The 20,824-nt window shown below is 44.3% G+C and overlaps 1 protein-coding gene across 1 annotated transcript; it reads right to left on the bottom strand.

Moving 5' to 3' along the window:
- Window positions 1-637: 637 nt before the first annotated feature.
- Window positions 638-6,880, bottom strand: dusp28 (dual specificity phosphatase 28). Its single transcript, XM_067994802.1, has 2 exons — window positions 6,287-6,880; window positions 638-1,315 (listed from the first exon to the last, which is right to left on the bottom strand). The coding sequence occupies exons 1-2, from the start codon at window positions 6,629-6,631 to the stop codon at window positions 1,196-1,198; spliced, it is 465 nt and encodes a 154-aa protein (XP_067850903.1). The 5' UTR covers window positions 6,632-6,880; the 3' UTR covers window positions 638-1,195.
- Between the last annotated feature and the right edge of the window lie 13,944 nt (window positions 6,881-20,824).

Below are 20,824 nucleotides of genomic sequence, written 5' to 3'. Positions count from 1 at the left end.
TGCACCATGCGTGCTTCGCCCATTTCTCCACCAAAATTGCGGCCAGAGTCCTACAATAGGCATAGGACCCCTTATTGCATATTTAAACAGCCTCGCGCCTGCTTTGATCAGAAGTGCTGGGCATCCATTGAAAGGCCTGCCTGAAAATTGGTTCAGGTGGGCAAATGGGTGCACAAGGTCCCCGACCAGAGCTTCCTCTGCCAGATGTCTCATTTTTTAAGGCCAACCGATGAAAATCCCCTCCTGTAAAGTCACTCATTAAATTTCAAACTCAACTCACAGTAAACAGAAAAGGAGTCTCTGGTTATAGAGCCTTATAGCCAACAATGAGAAGCATGGTGAAACACTGCTGTCGGTTCACTTCTCCCAGAAAGGAGATAGGCTTTCTGTTAATTGTTGAGAGACCAGGCTGAAGGACCATGGTCCATAGTCCAGGAAACCAACACCACCTACGTTGGGTAGAACAAAAAGTAGTGATTAATTGATGCCAAACTTGAGTTTTAAAATCTTGTAGATTGTAAATGGTGAAAGAGGTAAGGAGTCCAAACTGTTTTGAGGCCCATGAAAAGAATGGGTTAGGGAAGGAAACAATGCATGACTCTTGATTTGAACACAGGGATGAGGAAAAGTGTATATTTGAAGCTTAGGAGAGGAGAGTTTAGAGCAACACCACCACAGTAATGGATCAAATAGAGAGAGGCGAGAAAGGTTACGAGAGAGAGAGATAGAAATTGGAAGCTAGAATTGACCTGTGTTCATTACCTGAGCTTTAATTTAGTGATTAATGGGACATAACTAATGGCTGTTAAGATAACCATTGTTTTGTAAAGGTGCAAATGAATGGGGCTATTAGCGACAAAAAAAAATGATTGCTTCTCTTGTCCTGTAACATCCTCAAGACATGTGCCTTGTCCAAACCTTCCATCCCCAAAATGTTCCGTTGCTAGGCCTGTATTGGCACAGAATCCACAGAACCTGACTACGCAGGATGATGGAACTACAGTGCCATAATGTACTGTGGCCAGGAGCAAACTTAATGACATCCTTCTTCAAACAATGAACCAGTGGCAAAATAAGGCTGCATAACTGGCCACCTCACAGTAGCAGCAACTTTCAATCTATATTCTATAATATCAGTGAAGCAGATCCTAAGGAAAGTATCTCAGTGCAAGGACTGGTGTCCTTCTTGAAGCATTCATCCATTGGTTGAAGGACTAGCTTCCATCTGTCTGGATTGAAGTTCGCCTTCGTATCTTTGAAGTTGGTCCCAGAAACCTTCATTGGGCTCCACCGCTGGCCTGGCAGACTTCACGTGCTGCAAAAATATAACACAGTGGCAGGTTTAAAATAAGTCACTCCGGCTCTCCTGATAGCCCAGCAGGGACCAGAGCTTTTCAAACCAGGTAGGTTTCTGGTTGGATCCCCTGCCTGTGCTATATTGGCTGCTCTTCGCTTTCCAGCAGAGGTCACTGAGCAGTGGTCCAGAGTGGGAACGCTGGCTGATGATGTTCCCCTCACTGGCCAAGTTGCACTGGAGCCAATTATAATGGCCCCCCTACCACCCTAGCTGGCATCAGCTAACTCAGCACAGGCCAGGGATCTAACCTGGGACCTTCCGGTTCTGTATGGCCCAGCACCATACAGGGCAATTCGTTCACCCACCAATAGGCCCTTCCAGTTCTGTTTGGCTCAGGTTCATACTGGAAAGTCAAAGTGCCTAATTCTCCTCGTGATACCAGCATCCAAAAATTATCATTTTATCATTAAATGTTGGTGTACAGGGCTTTGGTGAGACCTCACCTGGAGTACTGGGTACAGTTTTGGACTCCTTATCTAAGGAAGGATATACTTGCCTTAGAGGCGGTGCAACAAAGCTGCTTCATCAATGACCTTCCCTCCATCATAAGGTCAGAAATGGGGATGTTCGCTGATGATTGCACAGTGTTCAGTTCCATTCGCAACCCCTCAGATAATGAAGCAGTCCTTGCCCGGGTGCAACAAGACCTGGACAACATCCAGGCTTGGGCTGATAAGTGGCAAGTAACATTCGTGCCAGACAAGTGCCAGGCAATGACTATCTCCAACAAGAGAGAGTCTAACCACCTCCCCATGACATTCAATGGCATTACCATTGTCAAATCTCCCACCATCAACATCCTGGGAGTCACCATTGACCAGAAACTTAACTGGACCAGCCATATAAATACTGTGGCTACAAGAGCAGGTTAGAGGCTGGGAATTCTGCGGCGAGTGACTCACCTCCTGACTCCCCAAAGCCTTTCCACCATCTACAAGGCACAAGTCAGGAGTGTGATGGAATACTCTCCACTTGCCTGGACGAGTGCAGCTCCAACAACACTCAAGAAGCTCGACACCATCCAGGACAAAGCAGCCCACTTGATTGGCACCCCATCCACCACCCTAAACATTCACTCCCTTCACACCGGTGCACTGTGGTTGCAGTGTGTACCATCCACAGGATACACTGCAGCAACTCGCCAAGGCTTCTTCGACAGCACCTCCCAAACCCACGACCTCTACCACCTAAAAGGACAAGGGCAGCAGGCACATGTGAACAATACCACCTGCACGTTCCCCTCCAAGTCACACACCATCCCGACTTGGAAATATATCGCCGTTCCTTCATCGTTGCTGGGTCAAAATCCTGGAACTCCCTTCCTAACAGCACTGTGGGAGAACCTTCACCTCACGGACTGCAGCGGTTCAAGAAGGCAGCTCACCACCACCTTCTCAAGGGCAATTAGGGATGGGCAATAAATGCCGGCCTCACCAGCGACGCCCACATCCCATGAACAAATAAAAAAAACCGAAAGGTTCACTAGATTAATTCCTGGGATGAGAGGGTTGTCCTTTGAAGAGAGGTTGAGTAGAATGGGCCTATGCTCTCCAGAGTTTATAAGAATGAGAGGTGATCTCATTGAAACATATAAGATTATGAGGGGGCTTGACAGGGTAGATGCTGAGAGATTGTTTCCTCTGGCTAGAGAGTCTAGAACTAAGAGGAATAGTCGCAGGATAAGGGGTCGGCCATTCAAGACTGAGATGAGGAGGAATTTCTTCACGCAGAGGGCTGTGAATCTTTGGAATTCTCTACCCCAGAGGGCTGTGGATGCTGAGTCATTGAATATATTCAAGGCTGAGATGAATAGATTTTTGGACTCTAGGAGAATCAAGGGATATGGGGATCGGGCGGGAAAGTGGAGTTGAGGTCGAAGATCAGCCACGATCTGACTGAATGGCGGAGCAGCCTCGAGGGGCCGTATGGCCTACTCCTGCTCCTATTTCTTATGTTGGGGGTTAAAATTTAGGTGTAACCAAAAAAGAAGCTGCTGGATTTAATTTACCGTAGGAATGGGTTGGGAGGTCTTGGAAAACCCACTTCAAACCTATTTTCATCAGTTTTCATATGTCTTTCAACCTAGTGCTTCGTGCGTCCATCATGAAGCAGAGGGAAGCCCCTGAAGTACAAGGCTGAATCTTAGAGTTTACCAGGGTGTGTACACCAACTCCAACATTCAGGTAAGGAAGAACGCGGTAGATCTTATCTTTATGCGATAATGTAAAACAGGTGGTAGCAGTGGAAATAAAAATCGAAAGAGATGTAAAATGGGCTGCCTACTCTCTACCTCTCATTTTACACCATCGCACAAAGTTAAGATCTACCCAAATGGATCCTATCCCTTTTGAAAGAGGAGTGAAGCATGGTTTCCGCAGTCACCTATCATATCCAATAGGGGTAATTTAACCTAACTCGCCCAACGGGGAACAGCCAGGATAGGATGGGCTGCCCATTTTACAGGGTTTGGTAACTATCTTGATTGTTGCTGAAGCTCCAAGCCTTTATTCAGTGGAATATCCACTCCATGGTATGTGGACTGTCTCCATAGTGTGGTCAAGAAGATGGTGGCACTGAATAATTTTATGGTCACTTCTCACCGTACCCCTCAGTAATGGTTTTTGGCACCTGCTGTCTATCTAGTGAAAGCTCAGACCCACTCTCGTCAGACGCCTAATGAGCAATGTTTTCATTTGGTGTCGGGATGTGGGTGATGCTGGCAAGGCCACGTTTATTGCTCTGGCAAGGTAATGGTGAGCCTTATCCTTGAACTGCTACAGTCCTTGTGGTGATGATGCTCCCACAATGGTGTTAGGTAGGGACTGTCCTCCTTTTGAGGCAGATGAGTGCTGTCTCGTTGGGGTCAAGTTGGTTCCAAGATGACATGCTTAGCAATGGAAAGATTGAAACTAAGTCGATCAATAATCCAATACCCAACCTCTGTGGTTTGGCAGTACTCCAGGGCATTGCTAACGACTGACCAGACTGGTTCACCGATGGGATCTGGAGGAGTGTACCCATCACCAGGAGTTGGGATTCTTCCCACCCGGCTCCAGATAGCCCTGAAAGCCAATGCCCTAACAGATTGAATGGTCCTGGCCAGAGAGTTGGCAAGAACGTCACCAGTGCTCTGCGCTGGTGAGCTGTGTGGTTTTAGTAAGCTGAACCCCAGCAGTAGCCCTGCACACCTTGGGAATCCTTAAACTTCGTTTTTTGTCAACCTACCCTATAGATTCTCGGAGCTCAGGTAAGTGTCGTAAGTTCTTACAGAGGGAGAGATAGAATGCACTCCCGATCAAGCAGGTTGAACCCCTACCTGTATTGATCTCGTTAGTTTGGTTTGGAGAACCCTAAACGTTATGATGGATTTCTTCGAGTGTCAAACAATCAACTGACCAAAACAAAAAACATGCCCTGTGTAATCCATTTTTTGAATGTTAATCACGGTTTAAAACAACATATTAAAATAAATCAACAGAAAGAAAAGAATAGGTTAAACCTAACTTCTGGAGTGATATAATTTATTTAATTGAGGAGCCTCCCTCTTTAAGTCCTGCTGGTCACAACCCTCCTCATTGATTTCTATAAAAGTTATTTGGTCAATAACATTCCATCTATTGAGCACATCATGTCCTAAATCATTAGATTCTGAATTAACAAAGTGAAGCTCTCCTTTACCCACAATTCAGCCCCTTGAGCCTGCTCCGCCATTCAATTAGATCATGGCTGATCTGCCCCCCAGATCCATTTACCCGCCTTTGACCAGTATCCCTTGATACCCTTACCTAACAAAAATGATCAGTCTCAGTCTTGAAAGCTCCAGTTGTCCCAGCATCCACAGCTTTTTGGTGGAGAGAATTCCAGATTTCCACTACCCTTGGTGTGGGAAAGTACTTCCTGATTTCCCTCCTGAACGGCCAAGCTCTAATTTTAAGGTTGTGTCCCCTTGTTCTTGATTCCCCCACCAGAGGAAATAGTTTCTCTGCATCTTCCCTATCGAAATCCTTTTAACATTTTGAACTCCTCGATCGGATCACCCTCAATCTTCTGTACTTGAGGGTAAGGGGCGTCACGGAAACCCGAACTTGTCCTCCATCCGATGTCCACACTATCCAGCGAGGGTTGGCCGACTAACACTCATTTGGAGGGCTGCTGCCACCCATTGGGTCAAATCCTAGCAACAGCACAGCGGGAAAAAATTAATTAAAAGAAAGTTTGCCTTTTCAGCAAGAAGTTATGGCAAACCTTAAAAAATCCACTGGTTAATCCTCAGCTGGAGTATTGTGTCCAATTCTGGGCACTGCACTTTAGGAAGGATGGCAAGACCTCGGGGAGGGTGCAGAGGGGATTTATTAGAATGGTATCAGAGATGAGAGACTTCAGTTAGGTGGAGAGACTGGAGAAGCTGGTTTTGTTCCCCTAAGAGCAGAGAAGGTAATGGGGAGATTTAATAGAGGTGTTCAAAATTATGAGAGTAAATAGGCAGAAACCGTTTCCACTGGCAGGAGGGTCGATAACCAGAGAACACAGGTTTAAGATAATTGGCAAAAAAGGCAGGGGGAAGATGAGGAGAATTTTTTTACGCAGCGAGTTGTTATGATCTGGAATGCACTGCCTGAAAGGGAAGCAGATTCAACAGTAACTTTCAAAAGGGAATTGGATAAATACTTGAAAAGGAAACATTTGCAGGGCGTCAGGGAAGCAGCGGGGGGAGTGGAACTAATTGGATAGCTTTTTCAAAGAGCTGACGCAGGTCCGATGGGCCGAATGGCCTTCTTTTATGCTGAATGATTCTAAGTTGCTCCTTGCATTACCGAACGCCAGAGAGAGCTGGGACGGCCACAAAAGTGACATACAGTGAAGGCAATTCCCATTGGAAATTCCCAGCTGGCCTCGCTTCGTAGAGCAGCTTGTTTATAACTCACTCACCTCGAACGCTTCCCGGAGGGAAAGGTGCCTGTGCTTCATGAGGTAAGCGGTGCAAATGGACGCCGATCTGCTGCGGCCGTTCTTACAGTACACCAGGGTCCTGCCGCCCGCTGTCCCGACGTCTTGGATCGCATCGGCGCACCTGTCGAAATACTTGTAGAGATTCTCAGCTGGTTCGTCGAAGACCGGGACTCGCAAGGTGCCGATCCTCAGCCCCGGGAAGGGCTGCTGCTTCGACACGTTGATGCAAAAAGTCACCCCCTCTCCGGAGAGCAGTCCGTTATCGCAGGCCGATCGGGAATTGCTGATCAGCAACGAGTCGGTGATCTTGCACAGCTGAAGCATCGAAATAGAGAATGAAAAGGCACCACACAAACACACACACACACACACACACACACACACAAAAACCCGAAGCCGAGTTTTGACACGAAATCCTTCGGAATAATCCGTCCTCTGGAGGTATCGGAACTCAGCCCCAACGGCACTCCATCTTGGTCAAGTAACGTTCAGCGGCTGCACTGGGGCAAGCAAATAATGGGGGCATTCCTTGAACTTGTAGTGCATCTCTTTGGTAGCTGCCTTGTACTCTCAGTGAAGTGAGTGTGTATGTAATGAATCTGCTATATTTACAGCAGAGTCATTGCTCAGGAGGATTCCACCAGGTCCTAATGCCACCTGCTCTCGTGAGTCAAGCAATACAATATTTTCCACTGAAAGAAAGAATACTTCTTTAAGAGAAACAATAAATAAGTAAATGTTTTCTGATTCCTTTCTTTTCGCTTATTTTTCCCCTCCAATTTTCCAATGCTGCTGCCTTTCAGTGGCTACCCATCATTCGCAGGCTATTTGACAGTGGGAAGCAACACAGCCAAGGTCTATCCTACCCTCGCCTACACGCACTTTCCATTGGCTGAGTTTCTCCCATTGACACTATAAGGCTGATTGCAGCACCCTAGTTACCACCCAGGATGAGATCAGCCAGCTTGCCTCAGAAGAAAGCCACACAGACAAGTAAATTTGTCTGCAGTGCAGCAAATCTTCATGAAGAAAAGTGTCCGGGAAAGGAAAAGAGCTGCATGTCATCTTTGTCACAAGGACGTTAAAAGCAAGTGGCGATGCTTTCGATGGAATTCACCTTCTCACGATGTGTGCTCACGAGCCACCGTGAAATAGGTTGGCCAAACACCTTTTCAGAGAGACAGCAAGGCACCCTTGAGTCGAGGAGATGAGGAAAAGGTCAATTAACCTGTGAAATTTCCGATCAGTGATCTCATTGTTAGCGCCTTGTGCCCTTTCAGTTAAGAAACTCAACTGTTGAACTCCTGAGGTGGCCCCTAATGGTATTTGAGGATGGCGGGAGAGGGTGAAAATCAGCTAAGGTTTCCATTTCCCGATCACTACCCAGTGAAGCAGGATTGGGCATGGCCGTGGTGCTCTCCATGGTCGAATAGTCTGCTGATGCTCACTCCCTAGGATCCCACATGAAAAATGTCATGTCGGTGAGGTACCGGAGAGCTGCTGCCACCCAAGGATTGGTACCCAGGATCAGTCCAGACAGGAGAATATCGGAGAGGAAAAAAAAAAATCACATATTATCTCCATGTGAAATAACTGTTTGCGAATGGAACTGGTGATTATTGGAATGTTCAATAAACTGAGATGATCAAGTACTCCATAGGACACAATGGTCTCTGTGCTCTTGAGGCCTGGGAGACAGGACATGTGTGGGAATGTTGGCTGGAGCACAGCGGGCCAGGCTTGGAATGTGGGGTTGAATACAATGGGGCTTTGCCCGGTTAGTTTTGGGGAATTAGGGAATATTTCCATTGAACTTTCCCAGAGGCGAGTAGAGTAGAGTTCGTAAAAGGGCAGATTGGACATGATCCGTGGAATGGATGGGCTCAATGGACCAAATGGTGTTTCTCAATCCACGCCTTCTCATCTTCCTTATCTATAACTGAATGACTGTGTATAAGCACTGACTTTTCGAGAGGGACTACAGCAATGGAGACTTGAGCACCAATGTGGTTCTCCACTCCTGTCTTAATTTTCTTCCCCACCTCTACTTCACAGTCTGTTGGACTGATTCAAAGGGATGTGCTGTTTGCCTAATGTTGTGACTATCTTGTACAATGGTCGGTCGGAGCCTAATGGCTTCAGTGTCAAGACTGTCAAGACTGCCTGGCATAATGCTGGGCCATACAGAACAGGAGGTCCTTGTGTACACCTTGACAATGAGTGTTGGCAGGCTATTTGATGTGAATGGCCCAATCCTATCCACAACCAACCTTCACACTCGCACTTTCCAGTTGGAGTCTTTGGATAGCAATCAAATGGGGGAAACTCCAGACAATTTAGTTTCCTCTCGAGCCCCTGGCCGCTCTAGTCAATTGTAGTGCCCCCTACTGTTGCCCTGGCAGAAGTCAGCTACCTCCGCACAGACCAGGGATTGAACTGGAGTGTTCTGGTGTGTGCGGCTGAATCCCACACAAGGCAGTGCACTGAGCTATTACCTTAAAATCCAATTTATCTCACTTCTTTCAACAGGTGTCAGCTGTGGCTCAGTGGGTAGCACGCTTGCCTTAGTGTCAGAATGTTGTGGGTTCAAGTCCCACTCTAGAGACTTAAGCATAAAATCCAGGCTCACACCCCATGCAGTAATGAGGGACCGTTGAAGGTGCTGTCTCTTGCATGAGACTTTAAACTGAGGCCTGGTCTACCCTCTCAGGTAAATGTAAAAGATCCCATGGTACTATTTGAAGACAGAGCTGGGAATTCTCCTGTGTCCTGGTCAATATTTATCCCTCAACCAACATCAATAAGAAATAGTTTATCTAGTCATTATCACATTGCTGTGTGCAAATTGGCTGCCAGGTTTTCTATATTACAATGTTCAAAAAGTACTTCATTGGCTGTAAATCACTTTGGGACGGCCTGAGGTCATGAAAGGAGCTATAGAAATACAAGTCTATCTATAACATCTTTTCAACTATGCCATTTTACCTCACTCCCCAACACTGCTGGAGTTTGTACTCACTCTTTGCCTGAAAAACAAAAATAACAAGCAATACCTGCAGGTCATTATAAGGCTGTGATTCAGCTGCTGTCACAATTCATGAGGGCAATGAATGGGACAGGTTATAAGCACAGAGATTAGATTACAGCCATTAACTTACATTTGTATCTGTAATTGTTCATCAAGGTGAGGGATGCTAGTGCTGGGGAATGGGATTCTTGCCCTGTTAGGTATCCAGTGTAATCCTAGAAGTCTCTTGTGCATCCCTCAATTCCTTCGCCCCACCATTGGCGGCCGTGCCTTCAGCTGTTTAGCCCCTAAGCTCTGGAATTCCCTCTCTGCCTCTCCACCTCTCTCTCCTCCTTTAAAACGCTCCTTAAAACCTTTGACCAACCTTTTGGTCACCTATCCTAATATCTCCTTCTTTGGCTCGGTGTCAAATTTTTGGTTGATTACGCTCCTGTGAAGCACCTTGGGGCATTTTACTACGTTAAAGGTGCTATATAAATGCAAGTTGTTGTTGTTGTAAACATCCAAGCACTCCTAGGTCAGGTAAAGCATAGATGAATGGAGAATGAAGCTTCCTCCTACATTGTCCCATCAAACACTCCCAGGCCAGGTACAGCACGGATTAGATAGAGAGTAAAGCTCCCTCGACACTGTCCCATCAAACACTCCCAGTGCTGATACAGCATCGGTATATACAGAGTAAAGCCCCCTCTATTTTGCCCCTATAACATGTCTCAACCCCAACCTCAATAGTACCCCCCCCACCACCTCTAGTGCGACATTTGTCTTTTCCCACCTCAGCCACTTTGTGGCCTTTCTGAGCCTTGTCTAGTGCACAGGCAAAATGGCATAAAAATACTCAGGGTTATCCTTAACTTGGAGTTTTCAGCACTCCTGCCGAATTCTGGGAAAACAGAAAGGGTTATTGCTAAGACCCAGGGGTGCTTCCTGGACAGAACTGTGGGAATAAAAAAAATCTCTCTCACAGATAGCACCTGGTCCCAATTAGTGACTGGAACCTAAAACACCAAGCTTGTCAAGGGGGAATGAAGGACTATGTTCTGATGACCATCAAAGTGGTCCTCCTTTATGTTATCCAATCACCCCACATTGTGATTATGGCCAAAATAACATGAAAGGGGTCTCATAAACCACCCTGAAGACCTGATTCTTCTCTGAGTTGTTTTACTATGGTTATTTATGACCCAGGAAGTAAGCATCCTTCTACCTGATGGATCAATTTTTTTTTCATTAAGAGTTGTTCGTTATATGTGCTTGACACGAACCTGATTATTTGTCACCAAATTAGGGAGATTCTGTCACAACAATGCGTCACTCCGGCTGGCCAGTACATAAAATTTGAAAAGAGGTATATCGCGGAGATTGGTTGAAAATAAATTGAAGGGGTTTGCTTTGTGAATCAGATCAGAAAAACCAGTGAGAACAGTTGGGAAATATCAGAAGAGGTTAAGTAGAAGAAGGTTACAGGAGTTCAGAGAAGTTTAAGAACTCCATTAGCTAGTATCCTGTCAGCGTTAAGTTCCTGATAAAGGCAGGGTAAGGGCTACCAAGAGAGAACTAACACCGGAAGGATAAAACAAAATTACAATGTTGGAATGTCACGGGAATAAATCCAAGCATCCCAGAGGGAGGTGGGTCAAGCAGCTCTGCTGCTCTGACTCAGGAGGGCAAGGTTAGATAAGCTCCATCTTTGCCAAAGATACAAGCTAGCCAGCAATAAGCTGAATGAACTAGACTCATAATAATATCCAATGGACTCCTATTCAAGGCCGATAACTTGTCAGGGAGGATATATTGGCCTTGGAGGGGCCGTGGTGCTGATTCACCAGAATGATACCGGGTCATAGAGAGTTAAATTACAAGGACAGGTTGCATAAACTTGCCTTGCATTCCTTTGAGCATAGAAGATTGAGGGGTGATCTGATCAAAATGTTTAAAATGTTAAAAAGATTTGATAGGGAAGATAAGGAGAAACTATTTCGTCTGGTGGGGGCATCAAGAAAGAGGGGACATAAGAACATAAGAAATAAGAGCAGGTGTAGGCCATCCGGCCCCTCGAGCCTGATCCGCCATTCAACAAGATCATGGCTGATCGTCTACCTCAACGCCATTTTGTTGCACCATCCCCATATCCCTTGATGCCTTTAATGTCTAGAAATCTATCGATCTCTGTTTTGAATGTGCTCAATGACTGAGCCTCCACAGCCCTCTGGGGTAGAGAATTCCAAAGGTTCACCACCCTCTGAGTGAAGAAATTTCTCCTCATCTCAGTCCTAAATGGCTGACCCTTTATTCTGAGACTGTGACCCCTGGTTCTAGACTCGCCAGCCAGGGGAAACATCCTCCTTGCATCTACCCTGTTGAGCCCTGTAAGAATTGTGTATGTCTCAATGAGATCACCTCTCCTTCTTCTAAACTCTAGAGAATACAGACTCAGTCTACTCAATCTCTCCTCATACGACAATCCTGCCATCCCAGGAATCAGTCTGGTGAACCTGCGTTGCACTCCCTCTATGGCAAGTATATCCTTTCTTAGGTAAGGAGACCAAAATTGTACACAATGCTCCAGGTGCGGTCTCACCGAGGCCCAATATAATTGCAGTAAGACATCTTTACTCCTGTACTCAAATCATCTTGTAATAAAGGCCAACATACTATTAACATAATCTTAAATTAGAGCTAGGCCATTCAGGAGGGAAATCAGGAAGCACTTTTTCACTCAAATGGTAGCAGAAATCTGGAACTCTCTACCCTAAAAGGCTGTAGATGTTGGGACAATTGAAACTTTAAAGACTGAGATCGATAGATTTTTGTTAGATAAGGGTGTCAGGAGATATGGAGCAAAGGGGAGGAAATTAAGTTGAAGTGCAAATCAGCCATGATCTAATTGAATAGTGGAGCAGGCTCAAGGGGCTGAATGGCCTACTCCTGTTCTTAATGTTCCTATGTTCCTATATCAGCTGCACACCAATTATAATCTAAACTAACCTTGCTGATTTTATGTTGGTCTTGGGCATCGAGCATAATAACTTGCTAGAAGTGGAGCCCAGCTAATGCTGCCACTTAATGGCTTTGAGCATAATATCAACCCTTGTGATAAGTAGAGCTTATGATGCTGAGTTACTGTGATATGCTTGAACTGACTTTGTAATCTCAGTTAATAATATAGGGGGGAATTCTAACTTTCCCCACTCGTCAGGAATGGAACGGACAAGTTAAAATGGAGTGGCTCCATTTCCCACTTTGTTCCCACTGATCTTTGATTTGAATGCTGTTGGTTTTGGTGGCAGATGAGGCACCCACTGGACTCAGGCGGGGCCCACGTGCATAAATGATAATTGGGGTCCAATAACATCAATAGGACTCCAATTGCATTTTAACCTGAGCCTGAGCTGGTGTGCTCCTCCGGGCCCCTGAAGGAACGTCTAGGCCTCCTCTTTCCCGGGTTTCCCCTTCCCCTCCTGCAAGACAGTGCTGAACGTCCCCCTTCGATTACCTACTTGCCGTGAGCCTTCCCTTAATGCGACCAGCAGCTTCTGGCCGCCCAAACTTCCTCTCCCACTTGCCATATGCCCCAACCCTGCCTGCCCCAAACCTGCTCAGGGTTAAAATCTGTCTCAGTACCTTGCGTACTCTAACTGTTTGAAATTAAGATGCTCCTAATTGTATTATCCTAAGTGTGTTAAAGAGAGAAGAAAGAACTTGCATTTATATCGCGCCTTTCACGACCTCAAGGCATCCCAAAGCGCTTTACAGCCAAAGAAGTACTTATGAAGTGTAGTCACTGTTATAATGTAGGTAACATGGCACCCAATTTGCGCACAGCAAGGTCTCACAAAAAGCAATGAGATAAATGACCAGATAATCTGTTTTATTGATGTTGGTTGAGGGATAAGTATTGGCCAGGACACCGGGGAGAACTCCCCTGCTCGACTTCGAATAGTGCCATGGGATCTTTTACATCCACCTGAGAGGGCTGACGGGGCCTCAGTTTAATATCGCATCTGAAAGACAGCACCTCGGACAGTGCAGCACTCCTTCAGTACTGCACTGAGATGTCAGCCTGGATTAGGTACTCAAGTCTCTGGAGTGGGACTTGAACCTACAACCTTCTGACTTAGATGTGAGATTGCTACTACTGAGCCTGACACACTATAATAATTGTAAACAATTTTACAACACCAAGTTATAGTCCAACAATTTTTATTTGAAATCTACAAGCTTTCGGAGGCTTCCTCCTTCGTCAGGTAAATGTTTTCAAACATTTACCTGACGAAGGAGGAAGCCTCCGAAAGCTTGTAGATTTCAAATAAAAATTGTTGGACTATAACTTGGTGTTGTAAAATTGTTTATAATTGTCAACCCCAGTCCATCACCGGCATCTCCACATCATGACACTATAATAAAGCAATGTTAATAAAGAAATGTTAGTTCCCTACACAAGGACGGTGAATTTTCAGACTGCTCTTTGAAGAGGAGTTAAGGTGAAGGGGTTAAAGATTTGTCTGGTGTCTTTTGATTAATGTTCCTTAGATGGTTTATTGGGTAACTGGATCCCAGTGATTCTGCAAGACCCAAATTAGAGGCCTTTGTGAGTCCATGCCCACTAATAACTGTGCTGAGGCTGCCTAAACTCAATTCACATAGGACCCTTACAGACAGCAGATTGAGGAAACTTTCATCCTGTTAGTCTGGGCTGGAGTTGAACTGAGGTCTCAGAGAACATGACTAATGTTTGGTCAGTTTTGGGGCCAACAGTAGTTGTCCCTGCAGGACAGCTTGCATAGACTAGGCTTGTATTCCCTTGAGCATAGAAGATTAAGGGGTGATCTAATTGAGATGTTTAAGATGATTAAAGAATTTGTTAGGGTAGATAGAGAGAAACTATTTCCTCTGGTGGGGGGAATCCAGATCAAGGGGCCATAATCTTAAAATTCGAGCTAGGCTGTTCATGGGTGATGTCAGGAAGCACTTCTTCACAGAAAGGGTAGTGGAAATCTGAAACTCTCTCCCCTAAAAAGCTGTTGAGGCTGGTGGTCAATTGAAAATTTCAAAACTGAGATTGATAGATTTTTGTTAGGTAAGGGTATTAAGGGATTATGGAAACAAGACAGGTAAATGGAATTAAGATACAGATCAGCCATGATCTTACTGAACGGCAGAACAGGCTTGAGGGGCTGAACGGCCTACTCCTGTTCCTAATGTGCCAGACGCTGGCTGCTAAAGAAGGTTTGAAGATTGTGACAATGTTATTGAAGGTTAATTGAGAAATAATCTGCAGTTGATTGAGGAATCCTATAGGAATGATTCAACGAACCGGCATTCCCAGCAGGGAAAGCTCATGACTGTTCCTCCAATTAACTTTAATGGATGGAAAAGCACAGGCTGTGAGCTCACAATATCCCAAGGTGTGCTTGATGTGAACATTGCTCTCTGCTGGGTATCAGATTGCAGAAGGACCTTTATGTCCATGGGGAACTCAGGGATTAGTTGGTTCATTGGATTAGCACATCGACCTTTCACCTCTTGGATCAGCTGTTGATTCCAGCACAGCGATGGGATGAACGTTTGGGGAAGTCTCAATGAGGGCAGGTGAAGTTGATTTAATTTTTTTTTTAGCCACTCTTTCACTTGGGTACTTAAGGACAGAAAGCTTCTGTAATAGTGAGAACAGAGAAAGAAAGTAAAGTTGTGAGCAAGTTGCAGTGGGCCATATTTTCCTCTACTCACAACTTGTAAGGAGAAAGCAGACTTGAGTAAACAACTGGCATAATAATGGCAAGAAGTGAAAACAAATTATTGGATTGCTCTGAGGATTCCTCCAAATTCAAAATAGCAAGAAAATAATGCTAAAGTAACAAAAAGGCCAATTTAGCACTGTATTAAGGCCTTCTTAAAGGCCAAACATGGAAAACTTATTTTGAATTATAGCACTGTAGAGAATAATTTGACTTGACCTTGTCCTCACCAATCTACCTGTTGCAGATGCACCTGTCCATGACAGTATTGGTAGGAGTGACCACCGCACAGCCCTTGTGGGACAAAGTCCCGTCTTCACACTGAGGACACCTTCCATTGTGTTGTGTGGCACTACCACTGTACTAAATGGGATAGATTCAGAACAGATCTGCAGCGCATCCTATATATCGTGCACACTGCGACCACAGTACATCAGTGGTAGAGGGGTAGAATGTTCCATCACACTCCTGATTTGAGACTTGTAGATGGTAGCGAGGCATTGAGGAGTCAGGAGGTGAGCAGCTCATCAGAGTACCCAGCCTCTGCCCTTTTCTTGTAGCCAAGATGTTGATGTGGCTGAACCAGTTAAACTTCTGGTCAATGTTGACCCCCAAGATGTTGATGGTGGGGGACATGACAATGGTGATGCTGTTGAAGGCCAGAAGGTTATGGATGGGTTTTCTCTTGTTCGAGAAAGATTTCAAAGCATCACCATAGCAATGGCGGAAGTGAACAGTACAGAGACTTCTGTCTTAGAACATGGGTTATAGTGAGCATCACTGCATATCTCGCAATGTAGCGGAAGGAGGAAGAGAGGGTGGAGTGCGTAGACTAGAACATGACTCGCTGTGGTCATTACCATATTCATTGCTTTAACAATGACAGTAGCGGTGATGACTATGCTCAATTTTTATACCAAATGAATCTTCCAGATACCCACAGTGGACCGATAGGAACATAGGAACAGGAGGAGGCCATTTAGCTCCTCAAGCCTGTTCCACCATTCAATGAGATCATGGCTGATCTATGACCTAACTCCATATACCCACCTTAGCCCCATATCCCTTAATACCTTTGGCTAACAAAGATCTATCAATCTCTGATTTAAAATTAACAATTGAGCTAGCATCAACTGCTGTTTGTGGAAGAGAGTTCCAAACTTCTACCACCCTTTGTGTGTAGAAGTGTTTCCTATCTTCACTCCTGGTCTGGCTCTAATTTTTAGGCTATGTCCCCTAGTCCTAGACTCCCCAACCAGCGGAAATAGTTTCTCTCTATCTACCCTATCAGTTCCTCATAACATCTTGAAAACTTCTTTCAAATCACCCCTTAATCTTCTAAATTCCAGGGAACATAACCCTAGTTTGTGTAATTTCTCCTCGTAATTTAACCCTTGGAGTCCAGGTTACTCTAGTAAATCTACGCTGCGCTCCCTCCTAGGCCAATATATCCTTCCTATGGTGTGGTGCCCAGAACTGAACATAATACTTCAGGTGTGGTCTAACCAGGGCTTTGTATAGCTGTAGTATAACTTCTACACCCTGGTATTCCAGTCCTCTAGATATAAAGGCCAGCATTCCATTAGCCTTTTTGATTATTTTCTGTACTGTCCATGACATTTTAATGATCTATATACATGGACCCCCTAAGTCTCTTTGGACCTCCACTGTTTTGAGCTTTTCACCATTTAAAAAGTACTCTGATCTATCCGTTTTAGGTCCAAAGTAGATGACCTCACACTTGCCTACATTGAAATCCATTTGCCACAATTTTGCCCATTCACTTAATCTATTAATATCTCTCTGTAATTTAATGCTTCCATCTACACTGCTTACAATGCTGCCCATCTTTGTGTCATTGGTAAACTTGGATATGTGGCTCTCTATCCCGTCATCTAAGTCATTAATAAATACAGTGAATTGTTGAGGCCCCAACACAGATCCCTGCGGGTCACCACTAGTCACATCCCTACTCTCTGTCTCCTGTCACTTAGCCATTTTCCTAACCAGGTCAATAATTTGGCCTCAATCCATGAGCTTCAACTTTAGCTAACAGTCTCTTATGAAGGACTTTGTCGAATGCCTTCTGGAAGTCCATATAAATAACATCCATAGATATTCAAGAATTAAAGAAAGAAAGAAAGACTTGCTTTCATATAGTGCCTTTCACAATCTCAGGATGTTCAAAAGCAAGATTGTGAGAGACATTCCTGGCCAATGAGGTTAGGGTGATGGATGCTGTTTCCATCCTGTGTCAAGTTATAAGGTATTTCTATATTAGAGCTTAACCTTTAGTAAAACCAAGTTTGGCAAATTTAAACTGGACTCTGTTAACTGCTTTTAACTAAACTTTTGTGTGAGGGACACGAAGGTGGGGTACAGTGAACACACAATACTGTCTGAGTTTAAACTGTAATGTAAATTATTAGTCCTGCAACTTTGAATACCACAGAATCTTTTGAACCATAACTTAGCAAACTATAGACAATCTGTTGGACAATTTTTAACTTATATGTAAATTCCAATCAGACAAATGTCAAGAATACAGATATAGTTATTACCGGCAATGGCTGGGCCATTGAAAATAAGCCAGTCAGATGCACTTTGCATTAGCAATTCTTGGATATATAGGCAGTGGATACCGATGCTGATTAACAAAAAATGTGAACATCATTATGACTTTGATCTATCTTGATTGACAGTTCTGTATCCAGAGGTCTCTCAATCTCAGATAAATACAGCAAGGACCATCTTTTCACTTCACTTAGAGATGAGCAGCAAGGTGGAACTCCACGGAGCTGACCACCCATGTTATATTTCCCAAGATCCAGTTAAAGAATTCTGAAAAAGAACTCTTAAGAATTCTGAAATGTTTTTGTTATTTTGGTTTCAAAAAATGGTTCAAAACATTGATAAAAGTATTGTACTGCTACTTATCCTGTTGATGTATTTTCCTTCTGTATAAATTTACATCTTACAATAAAAACATTTTGTAGTTTAACCTGAAATAAATAGTCTACCAGCATAATGTTTTTCCACCTATTGGAGTGACCAGGAGTATACAAGGCAAATTCACCAATCCTGTACTCCAAGAATGGAGTTTTACTTGAAGGGAGCACAGGCCAGAGAGTCAGGGATACAGTTTTGCAGTCCTAACTCTGACGTATGCTCCCTTTTAAGCATAGTTTCCTGTAGGATTGATGAATTTATCCATACGTCTTTGAGAATCCCTACGTGGTCAGTTTTCAGTAAAATATTAAGATGCCTACGTGGCAAAGAAGCAGAATGCAAAATGGTTAGAAAGGGTTAATTAGTTAGTAACTGAGATTGGTACAGGTGGCCTGGCCTCCTGCTGGGCCATATGTTTGCGTAGTCAGCAGGTTTGCATGGTCTTATCAATGTAGAGTCTTTGATGTGATTCAAGGACTGGTCTGAATGTCTCCATGTTTATGGCAGATCAATATAGGTAACGAGCTTAGCCAAAGTTGAAAGACATTCCAGGTTGGGAGATAAGGAACAGAAGGAACAGGGAAGAACATTCCAAGTTGGAAGGTGAGGAAGTATCCCCTTTGATGTCTAACAGCAACATGGTCAGCACATGATTATCTATGATTGGCCGGAAATAATGTAACCTCGCATGGCAACCTGTGCCCGGCTTATGATTGGTGTTGACTCTTGTGTTAATGATGTTCCAACCCCTATCGATCTGTATAAAGGTATGAGTTTTTGTCTTTGTCTTTCTCTCCTTATTCTGTTAGAATCGTTCGGATTCTCTCAGGAATCTGAATTGAAGCTACAGACTAAGACCTGCTATTAAAGTTGTGATGAACTTTCAAATGTATTCGACTTCAGTTTTTACTGAACCAGACTGAGGGGAAAGAATCCGAAGCGTCATCTTCACAGGGTGCAACTTGAGATAAGAATAATTATTAAACAGGCAGCCTACCCTGCCTTTGGAAACTGCTTTGTTTCTGTGAGCACAAGTATAGAGTATTGAGAGGAAGCTTGAATTGTAACAGATGTAACCCTTTAAGCATTGATTGCAAATCACAGTTTATGTGGCAGGGAAATGCGAACAATTTTTCCCCCATTTTTATTTTTATCTAATGTGTCAGACTGGTGCGCCGCACTCTTAGAGAAGTGAAGTTCAATGTTGATCTTAGCTTCAAACAGCTGTGCCTTTACTGGCTAATAAATAATAAAGTGCTGATATATTGACAGGTTGTTTTACTGTAAATGCATTTATTTGTTGGTACTCTGTACAGTGCTGATGTGCTTACTGGCTGCTTTTTAGTCTTTGCGTTTATAACTCATTTCTTTACAAGCTAATAAATTATAAAGAGTTTCCAGGAGAAATTTTTCTGTAAATTGCTCTAGTATTTGCAGGCCTTTTGTTGTAAAGAGCAGCTCTATTTATATACTGGTCTGTTATATGAAATGTATACACAGAAATACATAGGATAACACGGAAACAAGCCATTCCAGTCCATATTGTTATTCATCCTCCATAGTGGGCAAATAGTTCTATTCACATTTACCCACCCTGTTCCCATATTGCATGAGCCTCTTTCCTTCACCCCCCTTTCCAATCTAATGTTGAAGATTGACATAGTTTCTGCCTCAACCGCTAACCCAGGAGGTGAATTCCACAGCCTCACAACGCTCGAAATGAAGAAGTTTCTCCTGCTCTCTTCTAAATCTCTTAGCTTTTAATATTGTACCTGTGGCCCCTCGTTCTTGGCCCCCCAACTACTGGAAACAGTTTGCTTCTATCTACCCTGCCCCATCCTGTCATAATTTTAAACACTTCTATCATATCGGCCCGTAATCGGCATTGTTCGAATGAAAAAGATCCAAGCCTCTGTTTATATATAAGGGCTGTTTCATTCTCAAACGTCAGTGTGTTTACATACTTAAGAATTACATTAGTTTACGGTATATTCACACTGTAGGTTCAACGCTGGCGCGATGTAACTTTGGCTTCATGCCTTATCTCAAGTTAAATGTGAGCCCCGAAATTCCTCAGCTTTTCTTGAGTGGAAATTACGTGACCTGGACCGGGTGGGGGTTTGATCTGGGGCGGACCTCAGTTACACTAGGACCCCGCCCCTGATCCTAAATCCTGCAGGAAAGGAGCACAGCCACTCCTCGTGCCTGCTCCCTTTCCATGGTGGTAGAAGTGGGATTGGCGGGGTGACGTCAGGCCTTCTAAATCCCGTTAGTTGCCCCCAGGTGCGCTGTACGCCTGGATGAAACGGTCACAGGTCAAAGTGGGGCCCAGCATCCTTGTAAATATCTCCTTCCCTTCGGCAAATTTAAATTCTGCATAGCCTTTCTTCTTTCACCTTCCGGCTTGACCAGTTTTGGTACTCTACGGCAGCAACACTCCTCCCCTGAGATTTTCACTTCTATGGCCTGACTTGCTGCATTCTTGCTGACATTTCTCCGCATTAGTGCAACATTTTTTTGTATATATCTTTTAACAGCTTTGGCTTTCTTTCATGGAAGGGGGGAAAAAGAACTTGCATTTATAAAACGCCTTTCATGGCCTCGGGTCGTCACAAAGCCCTTTACAGCCAATGAAGTACTTTTGAAGTGTAGTCACTGTTGTAATGTAGGAAACAAGGCAGCCAATTTACGCACAACAAGATCCCACAAATAGCAACGGGAGAATGACCAGATCATCTGTTATCTGGAGGGGGCCTGTCCTCCTGTATGGACAATGTCATAGCTCACAAGGACATCCGGAGG

This window comes from Heptranchias perlo, chromosome 13 (genome assembly GCF_035084215.1).
Source record: "Heptranchias perlo isolate sHepPer1 chromosome 13, sHepPer1.hap1, whole genome shotgun sequence".
Classification (NCBI taxonomy): Eukaryota; Metazoa; Chordata; class Chondrichthyes; order Hexanchiformes; family Hexanchidae; genus Heptranchias; species Heptranchias perlo.
Note: the sequence above shows the minus strand (reverse complement) of the source record. Positions and strands in the feature narration are given on the sequence as shown.